General features: G+C 36.9%; 1 protein-coding gene across 1 annotated transcript in view; it reads left to right on the forward strand.

Annotated features, from left to right (window-relative positions):
- The window catches only part of B4GALNT3 (beta-1,4-N-acetyl-galactosaminyltransferase 3), a 162043-nt gene that overhangs the window by 96224 nt on the left and 43788 nt on the right, over positions 1-22031 (forward strand). The window contains exons 2-3 of the mRNA XM_074194696.1: positions 18082-18185; positions 20519-20596. Of these exons, the coding sequence (XP_074050797.1) occupies positions 18082-18185; positions 20519-20596 (182 nt within the window). The remainder of the gene's footprint in view (positions 1-18081; positions 18186-20518; positions 20597-22031) is intronic.

Consider the following 22031-nt stretch of genomic DNA (forward strand, 5'->3'; position numbering starts at 1 on the left):
TCTCTGAACTGCTGAGAGGAGCTGCATCCTTCGGGCTGATCAACTCACAATGTTTTTGTTAATGCATACAATGCTTTCCTGGTTCTTCTCCCTTTGCTTCATCAAGAAGGCTCTTCTAAGCCCCCTGTTGCTAATGGTCACTGTCTTCCCTTCTACACATCATACAACACTTTGCTTGTTCCTCTCCATTGTACTTCTCTCATGTTATCTTGTTATTAGTATTGCTTCATTTTCCCCCATGAGACTGTAAGCTCCATGATGAAAGGGATAGTGTTTTATCTAAATGTTGTGTCTGACCAGTGTCCTGCACAGGGCTCTGCACAGAGTAGGAGCTTAATAAGTGTTTGCTGAAATAAATTTCATGCAGGGATGGGGAACCATCATGGAATGAGGGCTAGCTGTTGAATTCAGAGAAACTCGGTGTGATATTAGACCTGTCATGTCTCTGGGGAGGTCAAGGTGGGAGAGAAGAGAAAGTTACTTCAGCCTCTTTTGGAAAGGTAATTCATGGAGAGGTAATTCATGCTCTGCCTCTGGCCATTTCCAACTTCCTTCTTCCCTCAGGTCTTTAACCTCCTCCTGGTCATCATCTGGCTTTTCTTTCCTCTTTTATTTGGAGAAAGTAATCAGTGGTCCCCCCGTAGGCCCCTCCTTGTACTCTGCCCCTTATGAACCAAATGGCTCTTCCCAGGTTCTCTACTTTGTGTAAATGGGGGAGAGATCTACTCTCTTTGTGTTGTAACTGTGCTTCAATACTTGCCCTGAAAAGCATTCTGGCTTTCAGAGACTTGTGGTTGTGAAGTCTTCATATCTTTATTGGAACAGCTCAGTTTGTTTAGCCCAAATTTGGGCTTGTTCATGCCTCCTCTTCTCCCTTGACTCCAGTCCCAGTTCCTTTTTGTGTTCATTCTCAATTTGCTTTCCTATTTTTTTTTAATTTTTTAACCTATTTTTTTTTAAAGTTTAAGTCTTTAAATTTTCCTCATCAAGATTTGCAGTCAGAGAAATTGGGTTTCCACTACCTGCTTAACCTTGGGCAAAATCTCTGTAGATCTCTGTTTCTTTATCTGTAAAGCTAGTCTTGAAGTCCCTTCTAAATCTTAAATCTAGACTCCTGTCTAAATCTTAATTTCATTCTCTTTGGCATAAATTGTAATTAATTCTTCCTAACCTTTGCTTTTTTACTGTTTTCTCCCCCCCCCCCCCAAGGCAATGGGATTAAGTTACTTGTCCAAGGTCAAACAGCTAGGTAATTATTAAGAGTCTAAGGTCAAATTTGAACCTAGCTCTTCTCTCCAGGGCAGGTGCTCTATTTACTCTGCCACCTAACTGCTCTAATTTTTTTCTTTTTTAGTGTAGCCTAAATAATCAGCCATTACTTATAATCTGTACTTACATCTGTAAGTACATCTATAATCATTACTTACATCTGTACTTATATCTCCTATAAAATAAGGATTAGGGAATGAACAAACAACCCTCACAATGTGCCTTAAGCCACCAGATAGATTCTTAGATTTTATGTCTTTGGAAATAAGCCAGTAACTGTCCATGCTCTCATCAGTCAACTTTTCAATATAATAGTGCCAAAATCTATCTAAGAGGAAGGATGACTTAAGGGTGTGTATGTGTGGTGGTGTCTATGATTAGAAATAAAGGGACATGAATGAACAATTGAAACATCAGTTCATATGGTTTGCAAAGCACTTTTCTCATAAGACGCCTAAACAGCATAAACACAGAGATTATAATGTCTGGGAATCTGGAAAGCAGGAGTTTGAATACTGACTCAAATACTTTATAGTTGAGTGACCCTAGGCAAGTCATTTAACCTTCTGAACATCAGTTGGAGGTAATAATAGTAACTACCTCTCAAGGTTGTGATGAGGACCAAATGAGACAATGCAATTAGAGTGTTTTGAAAATCTTAAAATTCTATATATAATTGTCAGCTATTATTATCATCTTCATTTTGCAGAAAGGGAAACAGGTTTAGAGAAGTGAACTTAGGCATAGAGGTAGTAAATATAGGAGCTGCATTATGAATATTGATTTCTTGACTCCAGATGAATCTGTGGTTCAGCTGAACAGAGGCAGGGAATGATAGTTCCTCCAGTGTAATCAAATTCACAGGATTGTCACACATTGGGGGGAGAAAAGGTTGGGTAACATTCTTTTGAAGAAATATTGATATCTTTTGCTTTTACTTTATCTTTATTTCTAATATGCCTTTTCCTCTCTTTTCATACAATCAATTGTCCCCCCCCCCATAACAAATAACTATTTTAAGAGGAAAAAAATAGTTCAAACAAATTAACCAACACACAACTGACAGTGTGCATAGTGTTCCTTAAACATAGTCCACCTCTACAAAAAGGGAAGTTACATTTTCTCATCCTTTCCCTAGGGCCAAGTTTGGTCATTATAATTACAGTTTTCAGTTTGGTTTGAAATAACAATTACAGTTATTATTTCTATTTACAGTGTGGTAGATATTTGCAGTTTTGTTTACCTAGTTTTGCTTATTTCCCTTTGTAAGTCTTCCCCTGTTTCTTGGAATTCGTTTTTTATATTTATTGTTCTTGTGGTAGAGTAGTATTTCATTATCTTCATATTCTATAGTTTGATTCATCCTTCTCTAGTCAATAAGCATCATCTTTATTTTTAGTTATTTACTATCACAAAAAAAGTGTTTCTTTGAATATTTTTTATTTAAATGAGAATTTTCTTTAATTATCTTGAAGGATATATGTAAGGTAATTGGATTTTTTTTTTGCAAAGCAATGGGGTTAAGTGACTTGCCCAAGGTCACACAGCTGGGTAATTATTAAGTTTCTGAAGCCAGATTTAAACCAGGTCCTCCTGACTTCAGGGTCAGTGCTCTATCCACTGCATCACCTAGCTACCTGTATTATGTCATGTTTTTGAAAATATTAATTCTAAATTATTGGAGGAATACTCCATTAATCCTTAGTTTGTCTGATAGACTAATATCTTTGGTAGTTTCTCTCCTGTGATCTTGCACAGTGGGGCTGTAGCATGTAAGACCTATGCTTGGAGAGTCAATGGGATAAGCCAGCAGCAGCACACTTAACCCACCTAATTTGCCTTCAGTTCTTCTCTAGACCCTCTAGGACAGGTGTTCTTAATTTTATGTTCTTTCCAGTGTAGTGGTGTCTCATCTCTAAATAGTTTGGTATTGTGGAAAGAACTCTGAACTAGGATTCCATGAGTGTGACCTTGGGCAAAGTATTTAACCTTGCTGATCCAGTTTCTTCTGAGAATGAAAATACATATCTCAAAGTGGTTATGAGGATCAAATGAAATGATGTGTGTAAAAAATACTTTGGTGAAAATATAAGGTATACAAATACAAAATGTTCTCAGTAATGAACTGAACTAAAGGTTTGGTGGGAGTGGAGTAGGATATTTTGGACTTTGAAAATCCAGCTTCCATATGGAGAATGTAGACAGGTGGTCCATGCTAGTGATTCTTGAGATCTCACAGCTTTGTGATGACAGAATCTATCTCATTATGGCATTGACTGTCATTTGAGATCTGGATATCTGCAAATGTTACACCTATTGTAAGGGAGATTGGTTCCAACAGCTGGCATCCAGGTTGATAAGGAGCCTTGAAGGAGAGAAACTTGCATATATTTACCCTTTTCATTTTTAATACTAGTCATTTGACTTTCTTTTCTTTTTAAAAAAAATCAAATTAACCAATAATTTATCTATTTTTTTAATAAAACCAAATCCAGTTTTATTTATTAATTCAATGGTTGCTTTGTTTTGTTGCTGTTGTTGTTTTTACACTCAAGTTCCTATAGGAGATGGGACTTTTAGTTGAGTATTGAGGGAAGATAGGGAAGCCTGGAGGCTGAGTGGAGAAGACAGCTGGAGAAAAAAGACCTGAGTTGGGTGCTAGAACAAGATATCTTGTTCAAGGAATAGCAAGAAGACCACTATCATGGGGGAGGGGGGAGAGACAGAGAGTTTATAGCTGGAAAGACGAGAGAGGGGAAAGTTTTGTAGGACTTTAAATGCTAAACAGAGAATTTTATATTTAGTCCTGGAGATGATGGGGAGCCATTGGAGTTTACTGTAAGGGGTCAGGGGAGAAATGGAAATGGTCAGACTTGAGCTTTAACAATTGAGTTGGAGAATGGACTGGGGAGAGATTTGTAGCAGGGAGATCAACCAGCAGGTTATTTTAATAGTCCAGGTGTGAGGAGATCAGGGCTTATACCAGGTTGGTAACAGCATCAGATACAAAAGATGTGGCTATAGAAAGGATCAGATTTGGCAATAGGATATGTGAAGACAATGCTGAGGTTACAATTCTGGGTGACTGGAAGGGTAGATATACCTTTTTTTCCCTTTACTAGATTATAAATTCTATATGAGCAGGTGCTGGTCCTTATTCTTCTTTATATTCCTTATAGAAGCCAACATTGTGACTTAGACATAATATTTTTAATGAAGGAATATATCAAAGAAGTACCACTTTGTGGTACTTGGAACACTTGCCTAATGAACTGTAATAACAACAGTCTAATACTGAAAGGTCAAATGAATCCAAAGGCCAAATGAACATTTATGCTACACACTATTGGACAGATTTGTACTGGGGACTTGTGAAACTATTTGTGACTTGGAAACTCTATTGAGTGACCTGGCAGAATGAGAATTTATTTAGTCTTTCTCAGTCCGAAGTTTAGTTAAGTGCCAATGTATTAGAGATTTTTTTTTTGTTGCTGTTCAGTCATGTCCAACTCCTGGTGACCCCACTTGGGGTTTTCTTGGTAAAGATGCTGAATGGCTATTTCCTTCTCCAGCTTCTTTGTGCCTCAGCAAATCTCCAAGTGTCTGAGGTTGAATTTGAACTCAAGTCTTCCTCTTTTCCATACCCAGGATACTATCCAGTACCCAGTACTCACCTCATAGATTCTTATAAGAGAAGTTTTCTGTAAACTGTAATATTCTGCATCAATGTGATATTTATGTTTACAAACAGGTTTCCAAAAAAAGCCATGTATGCTGCTACTACCATTAGCTGTGGTTAGGTATTCTAGATATAGGGGATACCTTGCATAAAGCTGCGGAGCATGAGAATGCAGCATGCGTTTGAGGGTTATAGGGCTGTCAAGTTTGTTTATAGCATAGGGTGCTTGGGAGAAAATAATATGGAATAAATTTATAAAGGGACAAGGATGCCACATTGGAAAGGGCTTTGGATTGCATGCAGGATTGAAACTGCTCATTAGTCAATAAGAGATCCTCAAGATTTTTCAACAGAGAAGTGAGTGCTCTGACTAGACCTAGTAAATTCAATCCAAGTTGACAAACCATTACCACCTTGACTACAATTAATAGGCACTGAAGGTGATGTTTATCTTTCATTCTCAAAGAAGACTATGACATCAGGGAGATGATGCCATCACATGCACATAAATTGGTTTGGGGTGAGGGTGTGCTAATGCTAAATCACCAGCCTGACTTTCTCCTCCAGAGTCATCTAGATCCAGTGACCAGATATGGATAAGGACAAGTGGAGATGGCTGTGGGAGAGATAAAGAAGGGAACAATTCCTGTTCTTAAGGAGATTGGTCAGACTGAAAGCATTTTTAAAGTACCTACTATGCATCATATGCTATGTGTAACTCTGGTGATATAAAGCAGCTACAAAATCTCTACTGTAAGGCTGCTCAAAATCTAATTGGGTGACCCCATTCAAACAACTCAGTGCTTGCAACACCTATATAGGAGATAATCAACAGAGGAAAAGCAATATAGGAGTCAGGAAAGGAAGAAAAACTATAGAAAGCTTCACAAATTTTTGTGTCATCCTACTATTTTATGCCAAAAGAATTCAAAGTACTTCCAAGAGGGAGAGAGTATTAATAACAGGGGAAATCAGAAAAGACCTGGTTAGGGGGTAGCGCCTAGACAGAAATGGGGAAGTTTGGTGGAGGGGTGGGTGGATAGACAGGGGGGAAAAATAAGAGTTCGATTTTGGACATTAAGCTTTGGAAAGCTGATGGATTGTCCAACTGTGGTATAGGGCTTGAGCCAAAGCAAAAAACAATCTTTACATGAGGGAGATTGTTCTGTCCGAGATATGAAACAGAGATGAGATTGAATGAAAAGAGCTCTCCCTAGGAGACAGATCCTCTGGAGCAGGCAGGGTAGGGCTGGAGCAGTTCTCAAGAGGCTAGCCTTCTGGTAATATCTTCTATTCCCTGGTAGCATTCAGAAACCACATAGGGAGGGGCAGGAGGCAGTTGTAGAACCCCTCCTGTCAGGTTACTTTGAAAACCACAGTAATCAAGTTCCCCAAGGGTAGAGTCCAACTCTGTGTTGTGAGAAGGGTAATCCCAGGAGTACTCTCCTATTTTTTTTTTCTAATGTGGGTCCAGGTCATTATGCCATCTATTCCCTTTTGCCATAGAACTGTGACTTGGCAGACTGGTTTGTCAACACTCAATAGTGCACCTGTAAATTAACTAATCCTACTTTACCTCTGCCAAATGAATATGGGCTCAGCAGTAATTAATACTTGGGTTCTCCCTCCATGAGGTAGAGACAACCTTGACCCTCCAAAATCCTGAATATTTATTGCCTCATCTTTAATGTACTGTGCAATAGAAGTTGAAAAGATCATGTTTCTCAGTCTCAATTTTCCTCATTTGTAAACTGGACATCATAATCCTTGCTTTACTCACCTCACAGATTCTTATAAGAGAAGTTTTCTGTAAACTGTAATATTCTGCATCAATGTGATATTCATGTTTACAAACAAGTTTCTTAAAAAAGCCATGTATGCTGCTACTACCAATATTAATTTTTTCAAAATGCCAACAGTCCTTATTGTATCAAAATTTCTTAAGATTTATTAGAAAAATCAGGGGCGGCTAGGTGGCGCAGTGGATAGAACACCAGCCTTGGAGTCAGGAGTACCTGGGTTCAAATCTGACCTCAGACACTTAATAATTACCTAGCCATGTGGCCTTGGGCAAGCCACTTAACCCCATTGCCTTGAAAAAAAACTAAAAAAAAAAGATTAGAAAAATCAACACAGTTCATTCACACAGTTTACCAAGACATCACTGAACTAACAGGTTTAGATAAAAAATAAAAAGGACTAAAGTTTTGTTGTATTTTGATTTAATTCAATTTGTCTGAAATAACAAAAGCATTTCAAGAAACTATCATCAAATAATTGATGTCCCATATTAAACAATCTACTAAATTCTGAACAAAAAGTTCAGAAAAGCAATGAACTATTTTTCTTGCAAGTACTTGTGAACACAGAGTAAGTCACATAGCTGAGAAGGTGGATAAATAAGGGTGGGCTTCAGCAGGGGAAACTTCATTGCTAACTCTGATTTCTACTATGACTCGCACCTGGGATCAGGAAGCTCACAAACAGAAATCATATTTTACAGGAAAATCTCAAACTGTGTGTTGTATGTGTATGTGTATGTGTATGTGTATGTGTATGTGTATGTTTTGGGGAGACATATAGACAGAAGCAGAGAGAGATAGAGAGAGAAGAGTCAAAGAGAGGATAATTGTGGAAATCAAATTTATAGAACACAGAATTTTTAACTGGACAATCGTATTTTATTTGGAAGATTAAGTGTTCTCAGCTATAAAAAGATGAGGCAACTGATGCTTAGGGAGGCAAGGACTCCCAGCCGCACCCTTCTTGCCCAGCCTCACACACCCATCATGGCTCATCTATTGCCTAGTTACCTGAGCCTTTTATTAACTATTTTTTGTACCTGGGAGTGGGTCAGTGTTTTTTTTTTTGAATGTTTGGGCTGGGATAAGCTATTCCTCTCTGATGTCACCAGTCATTTAGGGCGTAGGGCTCACTGTGTTCTTTTATGCCCTCTACCTTATCTAGAACATCCATTTCATTTACCCTAGAGCCTTGTTCCTCAGAAATATCCCTCCCATCTGAGCTTGTTAGACCTGTTTTTAACAGCCAACCAACAGCTAGTCAGGGGTAGCAGAAAAGACCCTCCCTAGGAAAGGAATGCATTTGTACAAGGACCTTCTATCCTTGTGCATCCCCATCACAAATGAGAAGGTGAATCTGATGTCTCTGAATCAAATTCTCAGGTCTAGATTTCCAGCTGAGATGCCTACACCCAGTGGCTTAAACCCATGTCTGACCTTATCCTTGTGGAGGAAAGACAGGAACTGTTAAAGCTCTAAGTTTTATTTAACTAGATATAATCTGGTTTTTATGCCTAATTCCACAACCTCTTTGAAACACCAGAATTCAAAAAGTAGTAATGATAATTATAATTCTCATTAACCCCTCAAAGCCCAATCTTTCTTGTTCTTGGGGGGCGGGTTGGAGTAAGAAGGGGAATGTCAAAGTAAAGGAAGGTCAGCTAGGGTGATGTATAGCAAGAATGGTTCATGTTCTTAGATTGCCACTATAATTGTCAAAGCCTGGCAGGTATCTGGAATGGTGAATTGGGTTAGAACCTCAGCCAGCATGTTGAAACTGCACCTATAAATCTATGAGATACCTTGAATTTTCTTCATTTTTTTTTCAATCTTTTGACTTTGTTTTACTGTTTCATATCCGATGAAGTCATTAACTTCTACTGGAGCATTCTAATTTTCAGGGACTTTGCTGCTTTGCAGCTCTTGTGCAAGCTATACATTTTCTTTCTAATTCTTCTATAGTTTTCATTTATTCTCCAATTTTTTTCTATCTAGCACTCTAATTTATAAAAAAAAATCCTTTTTTAAAAATCAATTGCTTTATGTCTTCTAGAAATTCTGGAATTTGTGTTCAAATGATGCTTTTTTTTGAGGTTTTGCTGTAGATGTTTTGAAGTCATTCTCAAGTTCATGTCTTGAGTGTCCCTATCACCATAAAAGGTTTTTTATGGTGGGATTCTTTTCTTGATTGGTTATTCTTTCAGTCTACTTCCTGACTATTTGTTGAAGTCAGATTCATGACTTTGGGAAGTAGTATCTAGGCTTTCTAAAGGTATTGAGTGTTATGTTATTCTAGCTGCTCTTGTGGTAGCTCAGATTGGGAATCTTCAAGCTTTCACTGGATCCAGTGGTTTGCTAACCTGGACTGAGCACTGCAAGTTCCTGACCTGGGTCTGAGCAAAGGTTTTTGGAATTGCCTCCTTTGGAGTTTCTGGATTCCATACTTGACCACTATTCACCATCTGGAAAGTTCTGTTGGTTCAAAGAGACAGAACAATAGGCTTCTTTTTGGTCTGGGGATCTCTTCCCTAGTTAATTCCTCTGCAGTCTATTCTGCTGAGGTCTGAGTTCCAAAGCGACATCAATTTGCTACTCCCTTAGTACACTGACTAATAATAATGATCAATTGCTCTTTACCCAAGAACTTACCCCTCGGTCTGTCTTGGATCTCTGACCTTCCAACTGAGTAGTCAGCAACAAAACTGACAGCTGGCACCAGTTCTGGAGCCCTACCTGAGATGACAATGCCTTCTTACCTCTCCATCCTCTCTCAGTACCTGGATACTGGAACAATCTGTCACTTTCCAGTACTCAATGTCCACAAGCCTCTTTGTCCAACTGCACCAACCTGGGCAAGAAAAGTGATTTTATATGCTTTTTGTTCTTGCATTTCCTCATCACCATTCAATCTAGTACATTTTCCAGATGTTTGGAGAGTTTTGTGAGGAGTAGCTTGCAATATAACTTGCTACTCCACCAACTTGGCTGCACTTTCAAAATTATTCCTATAATTCTAAGAAATGGATTGGACATCTTAAGGTTGTAGGCTTCTCAATTTAAAACAATATAGATCACCTTGATTCAGAAGCAACAGAATGGATAACAGCACATTGTTTAATATATCATAGCAAATCAGAAATATCAATACTTTAAGAGGCTTAGTGAGTAGAGAGGAACAACTGGATTCAATATCCACCTTTGTCATATTTAGTATTTTATTTTCCTCCAGATACCTATAAGAACAATTTCTAATGTTCCTTTTTTTTAAATTTATTTATTTATTTTGAATTTTACAATTTTTCCCTTAATCTCGCTTCCTTCCCCCAACTGCCCACAGAAGGCAGTTTGTTAGTCTTTATGTTGTTTCCATGGTATACATTGATCTAAGTTGAATGTGATGAGAGAGAAATCATATCCTTAAGGAAAAAAATAAAGTATAAGAGATAGCGAAATTACATAATAAGATAACTTTTTTAAAAAATTTAAAGTAATAGTCTTTGGTCTTTGTTCAAACCCCACAATTCTTTCACTAGATACAGAAGGTATTCTCCATCTGTGATACCCCAAAATTGTGCCTGATTGTTGCACTGATGGAATGAGCAAGCCCTTTAAGGTTGATCATCACCCCCATGTTGCTGTCTGTTATAAATGGCTCAAGAATACTTAGTCCAGAGTGATTAAAATGATTTTTGTTAAGATATCATTGACCTCCTTGAGCATATGCAAAGGAGAAGGTCAAGACTAGGTTACTCTTGACCAATTAAGGACTAGTTTCTTCTTTTCTTTTAGGTTTGTCATCTTTGGAATGGGATTAGGAGAACTCTCCCAGTTTTGTGATTGGCTGGGGCCATTCCCTGTTGTAATGAATTTCAAAGGACCCCCCCCCCCACCCATACCCTGTAAAGACCACATTCCTCACACTAAAATTCATTTTTTTTTTTTTAGTTTTTGCAAGGCAATGGGGTTAAGTGACTTGCTGAAGGTCACACAGCTAGGTAATTGTTAAGTGTCTGAGGTCAGGTTTGAATTCAGGTCCTCCTGATGCCAGGGCTGGTGCTCTATCCACTGTGCCACATAGCTGCCCCACATTAACATTCATTTTTAAAAGTTTGAGTTCCCAAATCTCTCCCTACCTCCCACCCCAAGTTCCCTCATTGAGAAGACAATTAGGTTATAAATGTGTAGACATGCAAAACATTTCCATTATAGATTTTTATTTATTTAGTATTTTATTTTTCACATTTGCCATATTTTGCAAGTCATTTAACTTCTCAGGCAATTTTCTAAGACTATAAACTACAAAAAAATGCCACTTTTTTTCTTTTGGTGGAAGGATAGACCTTACTAAGAGTTTACTACATAGATGAACAACCATCTAATCAATCAATAAACATTTATTAAATGCCTACTCTATCTGACATTGAAAGTGCTGTCATACAAAAAGAGACAAAAGACAGTCCCTGGCTTTATGGAGCTTACAAACTAATGGGGGATGCAGCATGCAAATAAATACATACAAATACACTTTATACAGGATAAATAAGAGGGAAAGCACTGGAATTAATAGCAATTGGGAAATGTTTCTTGTAAAAAATGAGACTTTAGTTTGGAATTTAAAGGGAGCTAAGGGTAGCTAGGTGGCACAGTGAACAGAGGGGCTAGAAATGGAGTAAGGAAGACTCATCTTCTTGAATTCAAATCTAACTTCAGACATCTAGCTGTATGACCCTTTATAAGTCCTTAACCCCATTTGCCTCAGTTTTCTCATCTGTAAAATGAAGAAGGAAATGGCAAATAATTCTAGTATCTTTGTCAAGAAGAATTAGATGTGACTGAACAAGACCAAAGAAGAAAGGTAGGGCATTAAGTAGATAGAATTGAAGAAGAAAAATATTTTAGTCATGGAGGACGACTAATCCGAAGCTGAAAGATGGAGTGTCTTGTGCATGGAATAGTCAGGAGGTCAGTATCACTGGATGGAATAATATGTGGTAGGGAGTAAGGTGGAAAAGTATAAAAAGACTACATCCAGTTCCTCTCTTCCTGAAGAAGGAAATATCTTTTGGTACAAATGGCACTGACTGATCTGACTGATAAAAAAGGCAAATCATGAATGTGAGTAAAATGAAATGAAGATATTAATACTTCCATTATGCACCAACAATATGTCACAACAAAATCAGAAACAAATGTCACCACCTTTTTACACAATGATATTGTCTATCTGTAGAGGATAATAATAACAGTAATAAACAACTTCATGTCTGAGTTTAGATTAGATAAATAAGAAATTAAATCATGAAGCTACTGAAATTTGAAGAGGAAAACATTGAAGACTTTGAAGTCATTTAAAATTTAACTTATTACAAATTCCAAGAAACTTGAACACCCATATTTGCCCAATTAAAAGCAACAACAACAAAAAAAGAAATTTGAAGAAAGAAAGGAATCTGAAAAATATAAGCATATCAGAAATTCTAGGTTCCCCTAATCAATAACTAAATATTATAACTAAAAACAAAAATCAAAAGATTAAGGTAACAAAAGCAGTAATAGCAGTGAATAAACAAAATAAAGTTTTGACATCAATCAACTTTACTACAGAATCTTGAGAAATCAGTGAAGAGGCATAGAGGAGGAGGATATAGAGAATTTCTGCATTTTTATTTGATCCAAAAATTCTATCACAATAAAAATGTATGTTAGACTGAGAAAGAGAAAAGCTTGTGCCCCATGAGAGAACAATCATGTCAAAGGAGATAACTGTAACTTTAACTTCTCTGAAGAGCTAAAATGCTTCATGGTGGCACATTGCATTACTAACAAAATAAATAAACTACACTAGATTCTTCTCCAACACTAGATATCAGTTTTCTTTGGAAAGATTTTTTTCTTTGAAAGTCTTAAATATGTAGATGTGCAGTTCAACAAAGCGTTCCCATATTTGCCATTTCTGAAAATGTATGCTTTCTTAGTGCATTTTAAATCCATCATTTCTCTGAGTAGCATATTTTATTTTCATTCTTTTGGACTCCTGGTTTACTACTGCATTGATCAGAATCTTACCTTTCTAAGTTTTTTTTTTTTTTTTTTTTTAGGTTTTTGCAAGGCAATGGGGTTAAGTGGCTTGCCCAAGGCCACACAGCTAGGTAATTATTAAGTGTCTGAGGTCAGATTTGAACTCAGGTACTCCTGACTCCAGGGCTGGTGCTCTATATACTACACCACCTAGCTGCCCCCTTTTCTTTATTTTTAATGTGATTTTTCTTATTTTACATGTTAAGTAGTTTTCAACACTCATTTTTCAACACTCATTTCTCTCCCTCCCCCACCTTTACATCTGATTCATATTATACATGTAGTTATTTTCTTTATAATACTGTTATCATGGTATAAATTATTCTCCTAATTCTGCTTACTTGATTCAGCATTAGTTGACAGGTCTTACTAGTTTCCTGTGAAACTCTCCATTTTATCATTTCTGATAATGCAATAGCATTCTATTACATTTGTATACTACACTTTGCTTGGTCATTCCTCAGTTTACAATTTTTGGCTGCAATAAGAAAGAGCTGCTGGAAATACATGGATCCTTTTTCTTTGATTTCTCTGGAATATACTTGCCTCACACTGCTTAGCAGATCATATATCTGTGAAAACATCAGCTAATTTTCTAAATATACACTGATATGTTTATGTGCCAAAAAAAATTCACAAATTGTACCATTCAAATGTCTAGAATACAATGAAAACAAGTAATTGCCTAAGGATTAAAAAAAATTGTGCCAAAAAGTCGTAGGGATGTAAGAACAACTTATTATTCAGTAACTATAGAACACACAGTAACTAAAATTGCTCTTAATATTTAGGAACAGATCAGATAAGGTAAAACACTTTATAAGCCTACAAAGCTCTGTGGAATGTTAGCTATTATAAGCTAGTTATTATTTATGCTAGCTTTGTTGATTACTGCAAAATCTTTGACTCATGTTATATTTGAAAATTAAGTAAACAGAGAGATAAAGTTCCAAGCATGAATAATTTATTATTTAGGCGGACAGTAATCAATAAATTGAACTAATGACCAACTAATGAGTAAGGGTTGACAGGATCTTTTAATAATTTAAGATAACAACAAAATTTCAAGCAACCAAGCTGTGTGTTCTTCTGATTGACTATCAGATAACAATTAAGATCACATCATTTGGATCTCCTACAGTCAAGAGTTATGAAACAAAGGTCTTTAGGTGATGGGAGTAATCTTCAGGTGATAATCTTCTAAATTGTTGAAATTTTATCTTTTGGGTTAATCTATATTCTTGAAAAGCAGTGATGGGTGGGGTTACAAAGGTAGAGGTAATTACCAGACAAAATTTTGACCTTTAGGCAAATTTCCCACAGTGTGGGTGGTGGGTGAAGTTTCCTAGGAGAAGGACTCAAGAAGGCAAATAGTAAATCTAGCTTAAATCTAGACTAAGGCTTAAAAATAGAATTAAAATCAGTTTTCAATTTTACAAATAGTTTTGTAACTCATGGCTTATTCATTTACTGAAAATATATAGAATAGACCCAGTGTTTGTGATCTATGCAGATTATGAAAGAAAATGTTAGAAACCAATGTATTGGAGTGGCTAGGTGGCGCAGTGAGGCAGCTAGGTGGCGCAGTGCACCAGCCCTGGAGTCAGGAGTACCTGGGTTCAAATCCGGTCTCAAACACTTAATAATTACCTAGCTGTGTGGCCTTGGGCAAGTCACTTAACCCCATTTGCCTTGCAAAAACCTTAAAAAAAAGGGAAAAAAAAGAAACCAATGTATCATTGAAAGCTAAAATTAACACCTATCGTATAGTGATCTGGTAGCTAGAATTATATAGATCAGAAGCTTACAATGGTTCATCCACAAAACCTCTTGCTACAAATTTATATATCAAAATAGTCTCTATATCTTAATCAACTATACTAAAATTCTAGGATTCTAATACAGTACTGGAGTAAGTTTGATTTAAGATCAAACTGTGACAATTGCCCAGATATAAATTTGTTCCATAACTTTTTTAAGAATAACATACTGTACCAAATACAAGCTGGAACTGGAACAAAATGCTTTTACAACCCTAGCAGAAGCTACAAATAGGTTGAGGTCCTTGTTGTCCTATCTTCTATCAGAGTTGTAATAAGGATGCTTTAGGTCATCCCTTCAAGGGTTGAGCTTTTGTTATAATACTTTTTATTCATCTACCAAAAGCATTCCTTTTGTGTTCTGAGCTGTATTATATTAAATATATTTTATTTTAAGTGATTTATTTATTTTCACATTCTAGTATTATATTAAATATAAAAGAATATAACAGGATACAGATATCCTTGGTCCCTTTTTACCTGAATCTCATTGAAATTAGGTTAATTTTCCTTAAAAGATATTAAAACTGAAATAAAATTTGATTATCTGAATGAACTAAAAGACTTAAGCTTGAGAAAGAAATAATCACTATGAGCCACAGGTGTTCTCATTGCTTGGCTAGTGGAAAAATGAATCTCATTTACACTAGAAAACTCCTTTGATTTTCTGAGAGGATAAGGAGCTTGTTTATTTACATTTCCCTATAGATGAGGAAACTAAGTTTCTTAGGGGCTATATAACTTTACCAAGGTCACTAGTAAGTGACAAAGTCAGGATTCAAACTTAAGCCTTCTGATTCCAAGTCCCAAAACCCTTCCCACTATACCTTGGTGCCTCCATCAAATAACTGTATTTATATGAAAGTTCATTTTTATGATTATAGCTGACATTTGTATGGCTTTTTAAGCTTGTAGAGAATTGTGCACAAATTATTTTACCATGATATCCCTATGAGGTCAGTAACGATATTATTATTACCACTGAAGCTGAGTGGGGAGAAACCCTTATGACTACTTCTAATGCCTGTAAGTGGCAAAAATAGAATGCAAATACAGCTTTCTGTGTTGTCTTCACTGTCCAATGCTGCTTCTCATGATAATCATGAAAGTGATGGAGACTAACATCAATTTCTAGTGCTCATACTAACCTTTGGTGAACATTTTCAGAAGCTCTCCCTGGATAAGAAGGCATTGGAACATTTTCCTTGGAATCTTCAAGTGACCTGCACTTTTCTGTTGGAAGAAGGAGCAGTACTGGCTGTTTCAGGAGCTATAATTATTCTCTACCTTACTGTAAAAGTCCCCAGTTAATGTCTCAGTGTTTAAATAGAGGCATGTACATATATGTATATGAATGTTAGATCTAACCTCTTCCTCCCTGGGATAGATCTTGTGTCCCAGAGCCAAGAGCCTGAAGGGAAGTTGGCTTCCTGATTTTCCATCTCCCAGCAGCTTATAAATGTGTTTTAAAACATCAAACCCTGGCTCATCCACTCTCTACCTTCCTCAGCTCTAGACCCATCTAACTGGACAGGGCTGATTCTTAATATGGAGAAGAGGAATCTGTTTTTGATATTAATGCCTTCTTTACTTTCCTAAGGTGCCCCTGAAATGTTGAATGAAGGGGACCAGGCTCTTTTAGAAAGCTAAGAAGGGGAATTACCTTGCTTTCCATTACTACTTCCCTGCTTTTGTCAACAGTCAGCTCTGGAAAGACTTGACCTGGAGTTATTTTTAGGGCAAGAGAGAAATCTGTTTTTCTCACACTTGGTCTTCATCTATATCATGCTTATGAAATGCAGTGTGCTTTAATGGAATGCAGATTCAGGTCCTATCACTGCTACTGATGGACATTTTGACCTTGAATGAGTTGATCAGTGTCCTTGTTCCACAGTTCCATTAATAAACATTTCAGCAAACATTTATTAAGCCCCTATTATTATGCATATAGCAAAACAGTCTCTGCCTTCAAAGATGGTTTATTCTACAGGAAGGCAACAATGCATAGGCATACACTACAAAATAAATAGAAAATGTAAATATTAAAAATAATACTAAGACTTTTCAGGGGTTAGGGCATACTAGCAACTGAGCAATATGACAAGTTTTCATGTAAGAGGTGGCACTTGATTTGAACCCTGAAAGGAGCTAGAAATAAAAGGTGGGAATAACATAATGCACAAATACAGAGAGGGAGGAAGATGGGAAGTCATGCATGAGGAATAGCCAAGGGCACTTGGCTGGAAGGTAAAGTATTAGGAGACAGAATGATAAGTAATCAGCCTAGAAAGATAGACCAGTGCCAGGTTGTGAAGGTCTTTAAATGCCAAGCATTTGTATTTTATCCAGGATACAATAGGAAGCTGCAAAACTTCTGAAGCAAAAATGTTAAACAGAGGCTACAGGCTTCACTGCTTTCCACAGCTCATACAAAATTAAAATAGAATAGAAAAATAAAAATAAAATTATAAAAAATAAAAAAAATAATTTTTGTTGTTCAGTCATTTTAGTTGTAGCTATTATATTTTGATCCCATTTGGGGTTTGCTTGGCAAAGATCTTGGAATGGTTTGTCATTTCCTTCTACAGCTCATTTTACAGATGAGGAAACTGAGGCAAGCAGTGTTAGGTGATTTATCTAGTGTCTGAGGTCATTGAATTCAAGAAGGTGAATCTTCCTGACACTAGGTCTGGTTCCCTAGGAGAAAAAATAATGTTAAATCAATGTATAGCCTTTCTAAAATACTAATGTATTTTTAGTTCTCTCTTTTCTATCTTGTGTTTGACCCCACTGGTCTAGAGTAGGAGAGGGACCCATGCTTTGAAATATCATTTAGGTATGTATGGAAGATGAATTAGAGAAGGAGAAATTAGAATCAGAAAGGCCAATTAGGAAGTTATTTCAAGAATCTAGGTGAGGGGTGGCTAGGTGGCACAGTGGATAAAGCACTGGCCCTGGAGTACCTGGGTTCAAATCTGGTCTCAGACGTTTAATAATCACCTAGCTGTGTGGCCTTGGGCAAGCCAATTAACCCCATCTGCCTTGCAAAAACCTAAAAAAAAAAAAAAGAATCTAGGCGAGTGGTGATAAACCTTGAAATAGAGTGGTTTTATTGTGAGTGGAGATAAGGGGAATTGAGAATGTAGAATTGATAAGATTTAACAGCTTCATTGGAAATAGGAGGTGAATGAAAATAAAGAGTTGAGGGTGTCTATAATTATAAATTTATGGTTAGTTGATTTGAAGAAAGGTAGTGTCTGACAGAAACGAGGAAGTTAAGAGGAGGGGAGAAAATAATTATTTTCAACCTTTGAAGAGATCTGGCAGATAAGATATAAGAAATCCTTTCTACCTTCAGTTTTTCCAGGAGCTTTGCAGAATGGGAATTTAGTTTTGAGATTCTATTGACCTTTCTTGTCTTTCTGCTCCACAGGATATAGTAGTTGGAGAGAACTGGCCAAGGCTCTGGCTAATAGAAACATTCCTGCTGTGCATCCAGACCTCAAGTTTTATCATCCCCAGAGACAGGACTTGAAGGTAAATACAAGTATTTGCCTAGATCTCCTAGCTTGAGACATAGTGTCTCTTCCTAGGGCCATATAGCTTCCCTTGTTATTTCCCAATCTTTGGGGAGACTTGTACTTTCTCATTCTCCTTCAGTACAAGAGTGAAGAAACAAGCATGGATCTGAGCCCCTGGAAATTCTCTCTGCATCATTTCCCAGTCTGCTTGAGGGAGGGTAGTCAATCCTGTTCTTGTTCAACCCAAAGCTCCTAAATAGAACTGGGGAAGGGTTGTCCTAGGTCAACTGTAAGCTTCATTTAGTAGACTTAGGACCAGATTTGAAGTCAGAGAAGCTAGGTTTGAATCCCACTTCTACCATTTCACAATTTTGTGTGACCTTGATTAAGGGGGGAGGGAGGGGGCGAGGAGAGAGAAGAAAGAGAAAAAGGAGAGAGAGAGAGAGACAGAGAGAGAGAGACAAATTATGTATGGGAGAGAATATTTATTAAGCATTTCCTATTCTTGGTGCTTAGAATACAAATACAAGGAAAAAGAAAGCCATCACTTTTTTTGGTTTGCTTTTCTTTTTACAAGGCAATGGGGTTAAATGACTTGTCCAAGATCACACAGCTAGGCAATTATTACGTGTTGGAGGTCAAATTTGAACTCAGGTCCTCCTGACTCCAGAGCTGGTGCTCTATCCACTATGCCACCTAGCTGCCCCTGAGCCATTCACTTGTAATAGGGGTTTGACTTTTCTTGCTTTCTCAGTGGAATTGGGGAGGGAAGTAGATGGAAAAGTTTGATTTTTGTTTGAAAAGAAAAGAACATTTAATTTTAAAAAATGAAGACAGGAGACAATCCCTGCCCTCAAGGAGCTTATTTTCTATTGGGGAGGGGAGCAGTATATCAAGACAGCACATGAAGGGAGCAGGATATCTAGAAAGTTGTAAGGTACCTTCATGGAAACAAGGTGGAGAAATTATCTAGAGAGTCATGGATTGGGATAGCTTTGAAATGAGCATGGCTGGCATGGAGGAACTCCCCAACTAGAGGAGAAGCTCAAAAGGGACAGACATCTTGTCAGCAGAGGTGGAGGAGTTAAAGTGACAACCCTGGAATCAGAAAGACTCCCTTTTCTGAGTTCACATCCAGCCTCACATAGGTAGTCTATGTGATAACCCTGTTTACCTCAGTTTCCATATCTGTACAATGAACTGTAGAAGAAAATGGCAAACTACTCCAGGATCTTTGCTAAGAAAGCTCTATATAGGGTCATGATGAGTTAGACATAACTGAACAGTGACAACAACCTCTCTTTCCTCAGTTTTAAATAAAGGACTTAAACTAGATGATTTATAGAGCCCCTACAGTCTCTAATTCTTTGATCTTTTGGAGGGGGAAAAAAAAGGTAAGACAGTGCAGATAGAAAAAACAATTCACTTTTTCTTGCTGACACTTGAAGAAGATTGACAGTTATGGGGTATATGATCATAGTGGAAAGTGGATTAGAAGCCATGCCATATGAAATCTAATTAAGGGAATTGGTATAGTTAGCCTAGAAAAGAAATTTAAATCTTATATATTCCTTGTTGTTATTTTGACTTTGCATCTCTAGTACAGTGCCTAATATATAGTCCTTAAATATTTGAAGTCCATACTATGGAAGAAAGATTAAATTTATTCTCTCTGTTCTGAAGGCAGAATTAAGAATAATAGAAGATACAGAGAAATGTATTTCAGCTTTATGTAAGAGAAAAATTCTTGACAGAGTTGCTGAAAAGTGAAATGGGCTTCCTTAGGAGCTAGTGAGTTCCCTAATTATGGAAGTCTTAAAGCAGAGGAGTGATGGGGATGTAGCCAAGAAGAGTCTCACAGTTATGAATTGGACAAAAATACCTCCAAGGTCTCTCCCAACTTTGAAATTCTCCAATTCCAGATTTAGGGAGAAGGGAAATATTAGAATATGGGAAGATATTTAGTTTTCCTTAAGGGACCTCAGCACTTAATTGGAGAAGGTAAATATGCACTTGGGTTCACCATATCCAATATAATAAGTGCATAAAAGAGCTGAAAATGAGGCTGCAAGTAGAGTGATTTTTGTTGAGGGGCTTAATATTGAGAATTCCTGAGTTTAGGAATATCAACTTCTGCATTACACTGAAATATTTCATTTGCAGCTCTTTTTAAATCATTGGATGCAATAAAGCATGACCCTGAAGCTTACAAACAGTTTTAGTCATCAACTCTTCTTCCAAGTCCTGCCTTTTTCTCATACCTTTTTCCTCCTTCCTGCTTTATTTCTACCACACTCACTGTTTACCTTTTGGTTTTGTTCTCTGTTGTGATGCTGCTTGGTGGACCAGGTCCAAGAGCCAGATAGAGGTGGGCTCAGGAGTGAGAGCGACCAGCAATGGAACAAGCCTCTTCCCTGGATCTCAGAGGTGGGACATTCATTGTGATGCCTCAACTTTCCTATATCCTCTCTGTTCTTTTAAAAATAACTAATGCAGAGGACAATAGAAAATGTTTTCTAAGGGTTTTTGCATCATACAAACTTGGAATTTTAGAACTTGAAGGGACCTTAGACACAATTTAATTCACTCCCTTCATTTATGGCTTTATGCAGGAGTGAAGTGATTGACCCGGGCAATATCTACAGCCAGAGGTTTGAACTCAATTCAAAAGCTTTTTCTACCAAGCCACACAATAGTGAATAAGTTGTTATTACTGGGAATTTTTATTGCTAAAGATAAAAGTTATCATATAATTTTCCCCCAATAGGCATAGTGTCAAAAGTAGATAATATGTCCCCATTTTACAGAGAGGGAATTGAAAGGTGAAAGAGAAATAGAAATCTTGCAAAGGATCACACATAGCATTTGAAATGACAGTTTTGACCTTGTAGGGATCTTAGTGTTCCCTACCTCCAATCAGTCTTGCCCACTACTGGGGAACACAACAATATTGTTTATAAGATCCTGTTAGATTATTTTAAATTTTTGTTCCTTGATTCATAATTCCTTCAAATTCTATTCAATATGACATACTAAAATTTAATAGTGTTTATTAAGTTTTTTCCCTCAGGAAGAGACTGAACACACATAAAAGCTCCCAGAGCTACATAGTAAGTTTATGTAGGTACATATGAGCAGAGACACATGCTAACCAGATGTTGCAAAACCATCTCAAATATTTCGGTGGGTTCATTGAGTGGGTATTTCCTTTAGCTGTTTAAATCATAATCCTTGTACATCTTCTTATCTCATGGACTCTTGGCCATGTCCTTTAAAACATTCTTCTCAAAAGGATCCTCCTAGTGTGCTGTAGACTTTCCTTTTTGCATATGTAGATATCAATGCATATCTCAAGCTTTCCATCTGTTATACCTTACTCTAGCCCACTTCCTTTTCTGATCACACATTTCTTAGATATCTTTTAGTCTACTTTGAGTGATCCTTTGGTAAGGTTTTCCAGGCTACCATTGCAATTTTTGTGTTACCTGCTACTTTGACTCTGTAGACATTACAGTAATTCCTAATCATGTTATACCACAGGAATATTTCTTGAATTTACTGAATAATTGGAAACATTTGTATTAAAAATGTTTCAGAGAACAATATAGGATTATTGAAAGTGCTAAGCAGTGTTGTAAATGTAAAATGGAATTTACCTATTTTCTTCTTCCTCTGGAATTTAATTATCTGCAGTATTCATCATATACATATATATTATATATACATACATATTTATATATGTACATGCCTGTTTAGGTCTAAGCAGGAATGCTGTGCACATATGTTTGTGTGTGTGTGTGTGTGTGTGTATATAACATACATTCTTATGTGAATATATAAATATGTATACATATTTGTGTGT

The sequence above is a fragment of the Macrotis lagotis genome, chromosome 7 (assembly GCF_037893015.1).
Source record: "Macrotis lagotis isolate mMagLag1 chromosome 7, bilby.v1.9.chrom.fasta, whole genome shotgun sequence".
NCBI classification, from domain to species: Eukaryota; Metazoa; Chordata; class Mammalia; order Peramelemorphia; family Peramelidae; genus Macrotis; species Macrotis lagotis.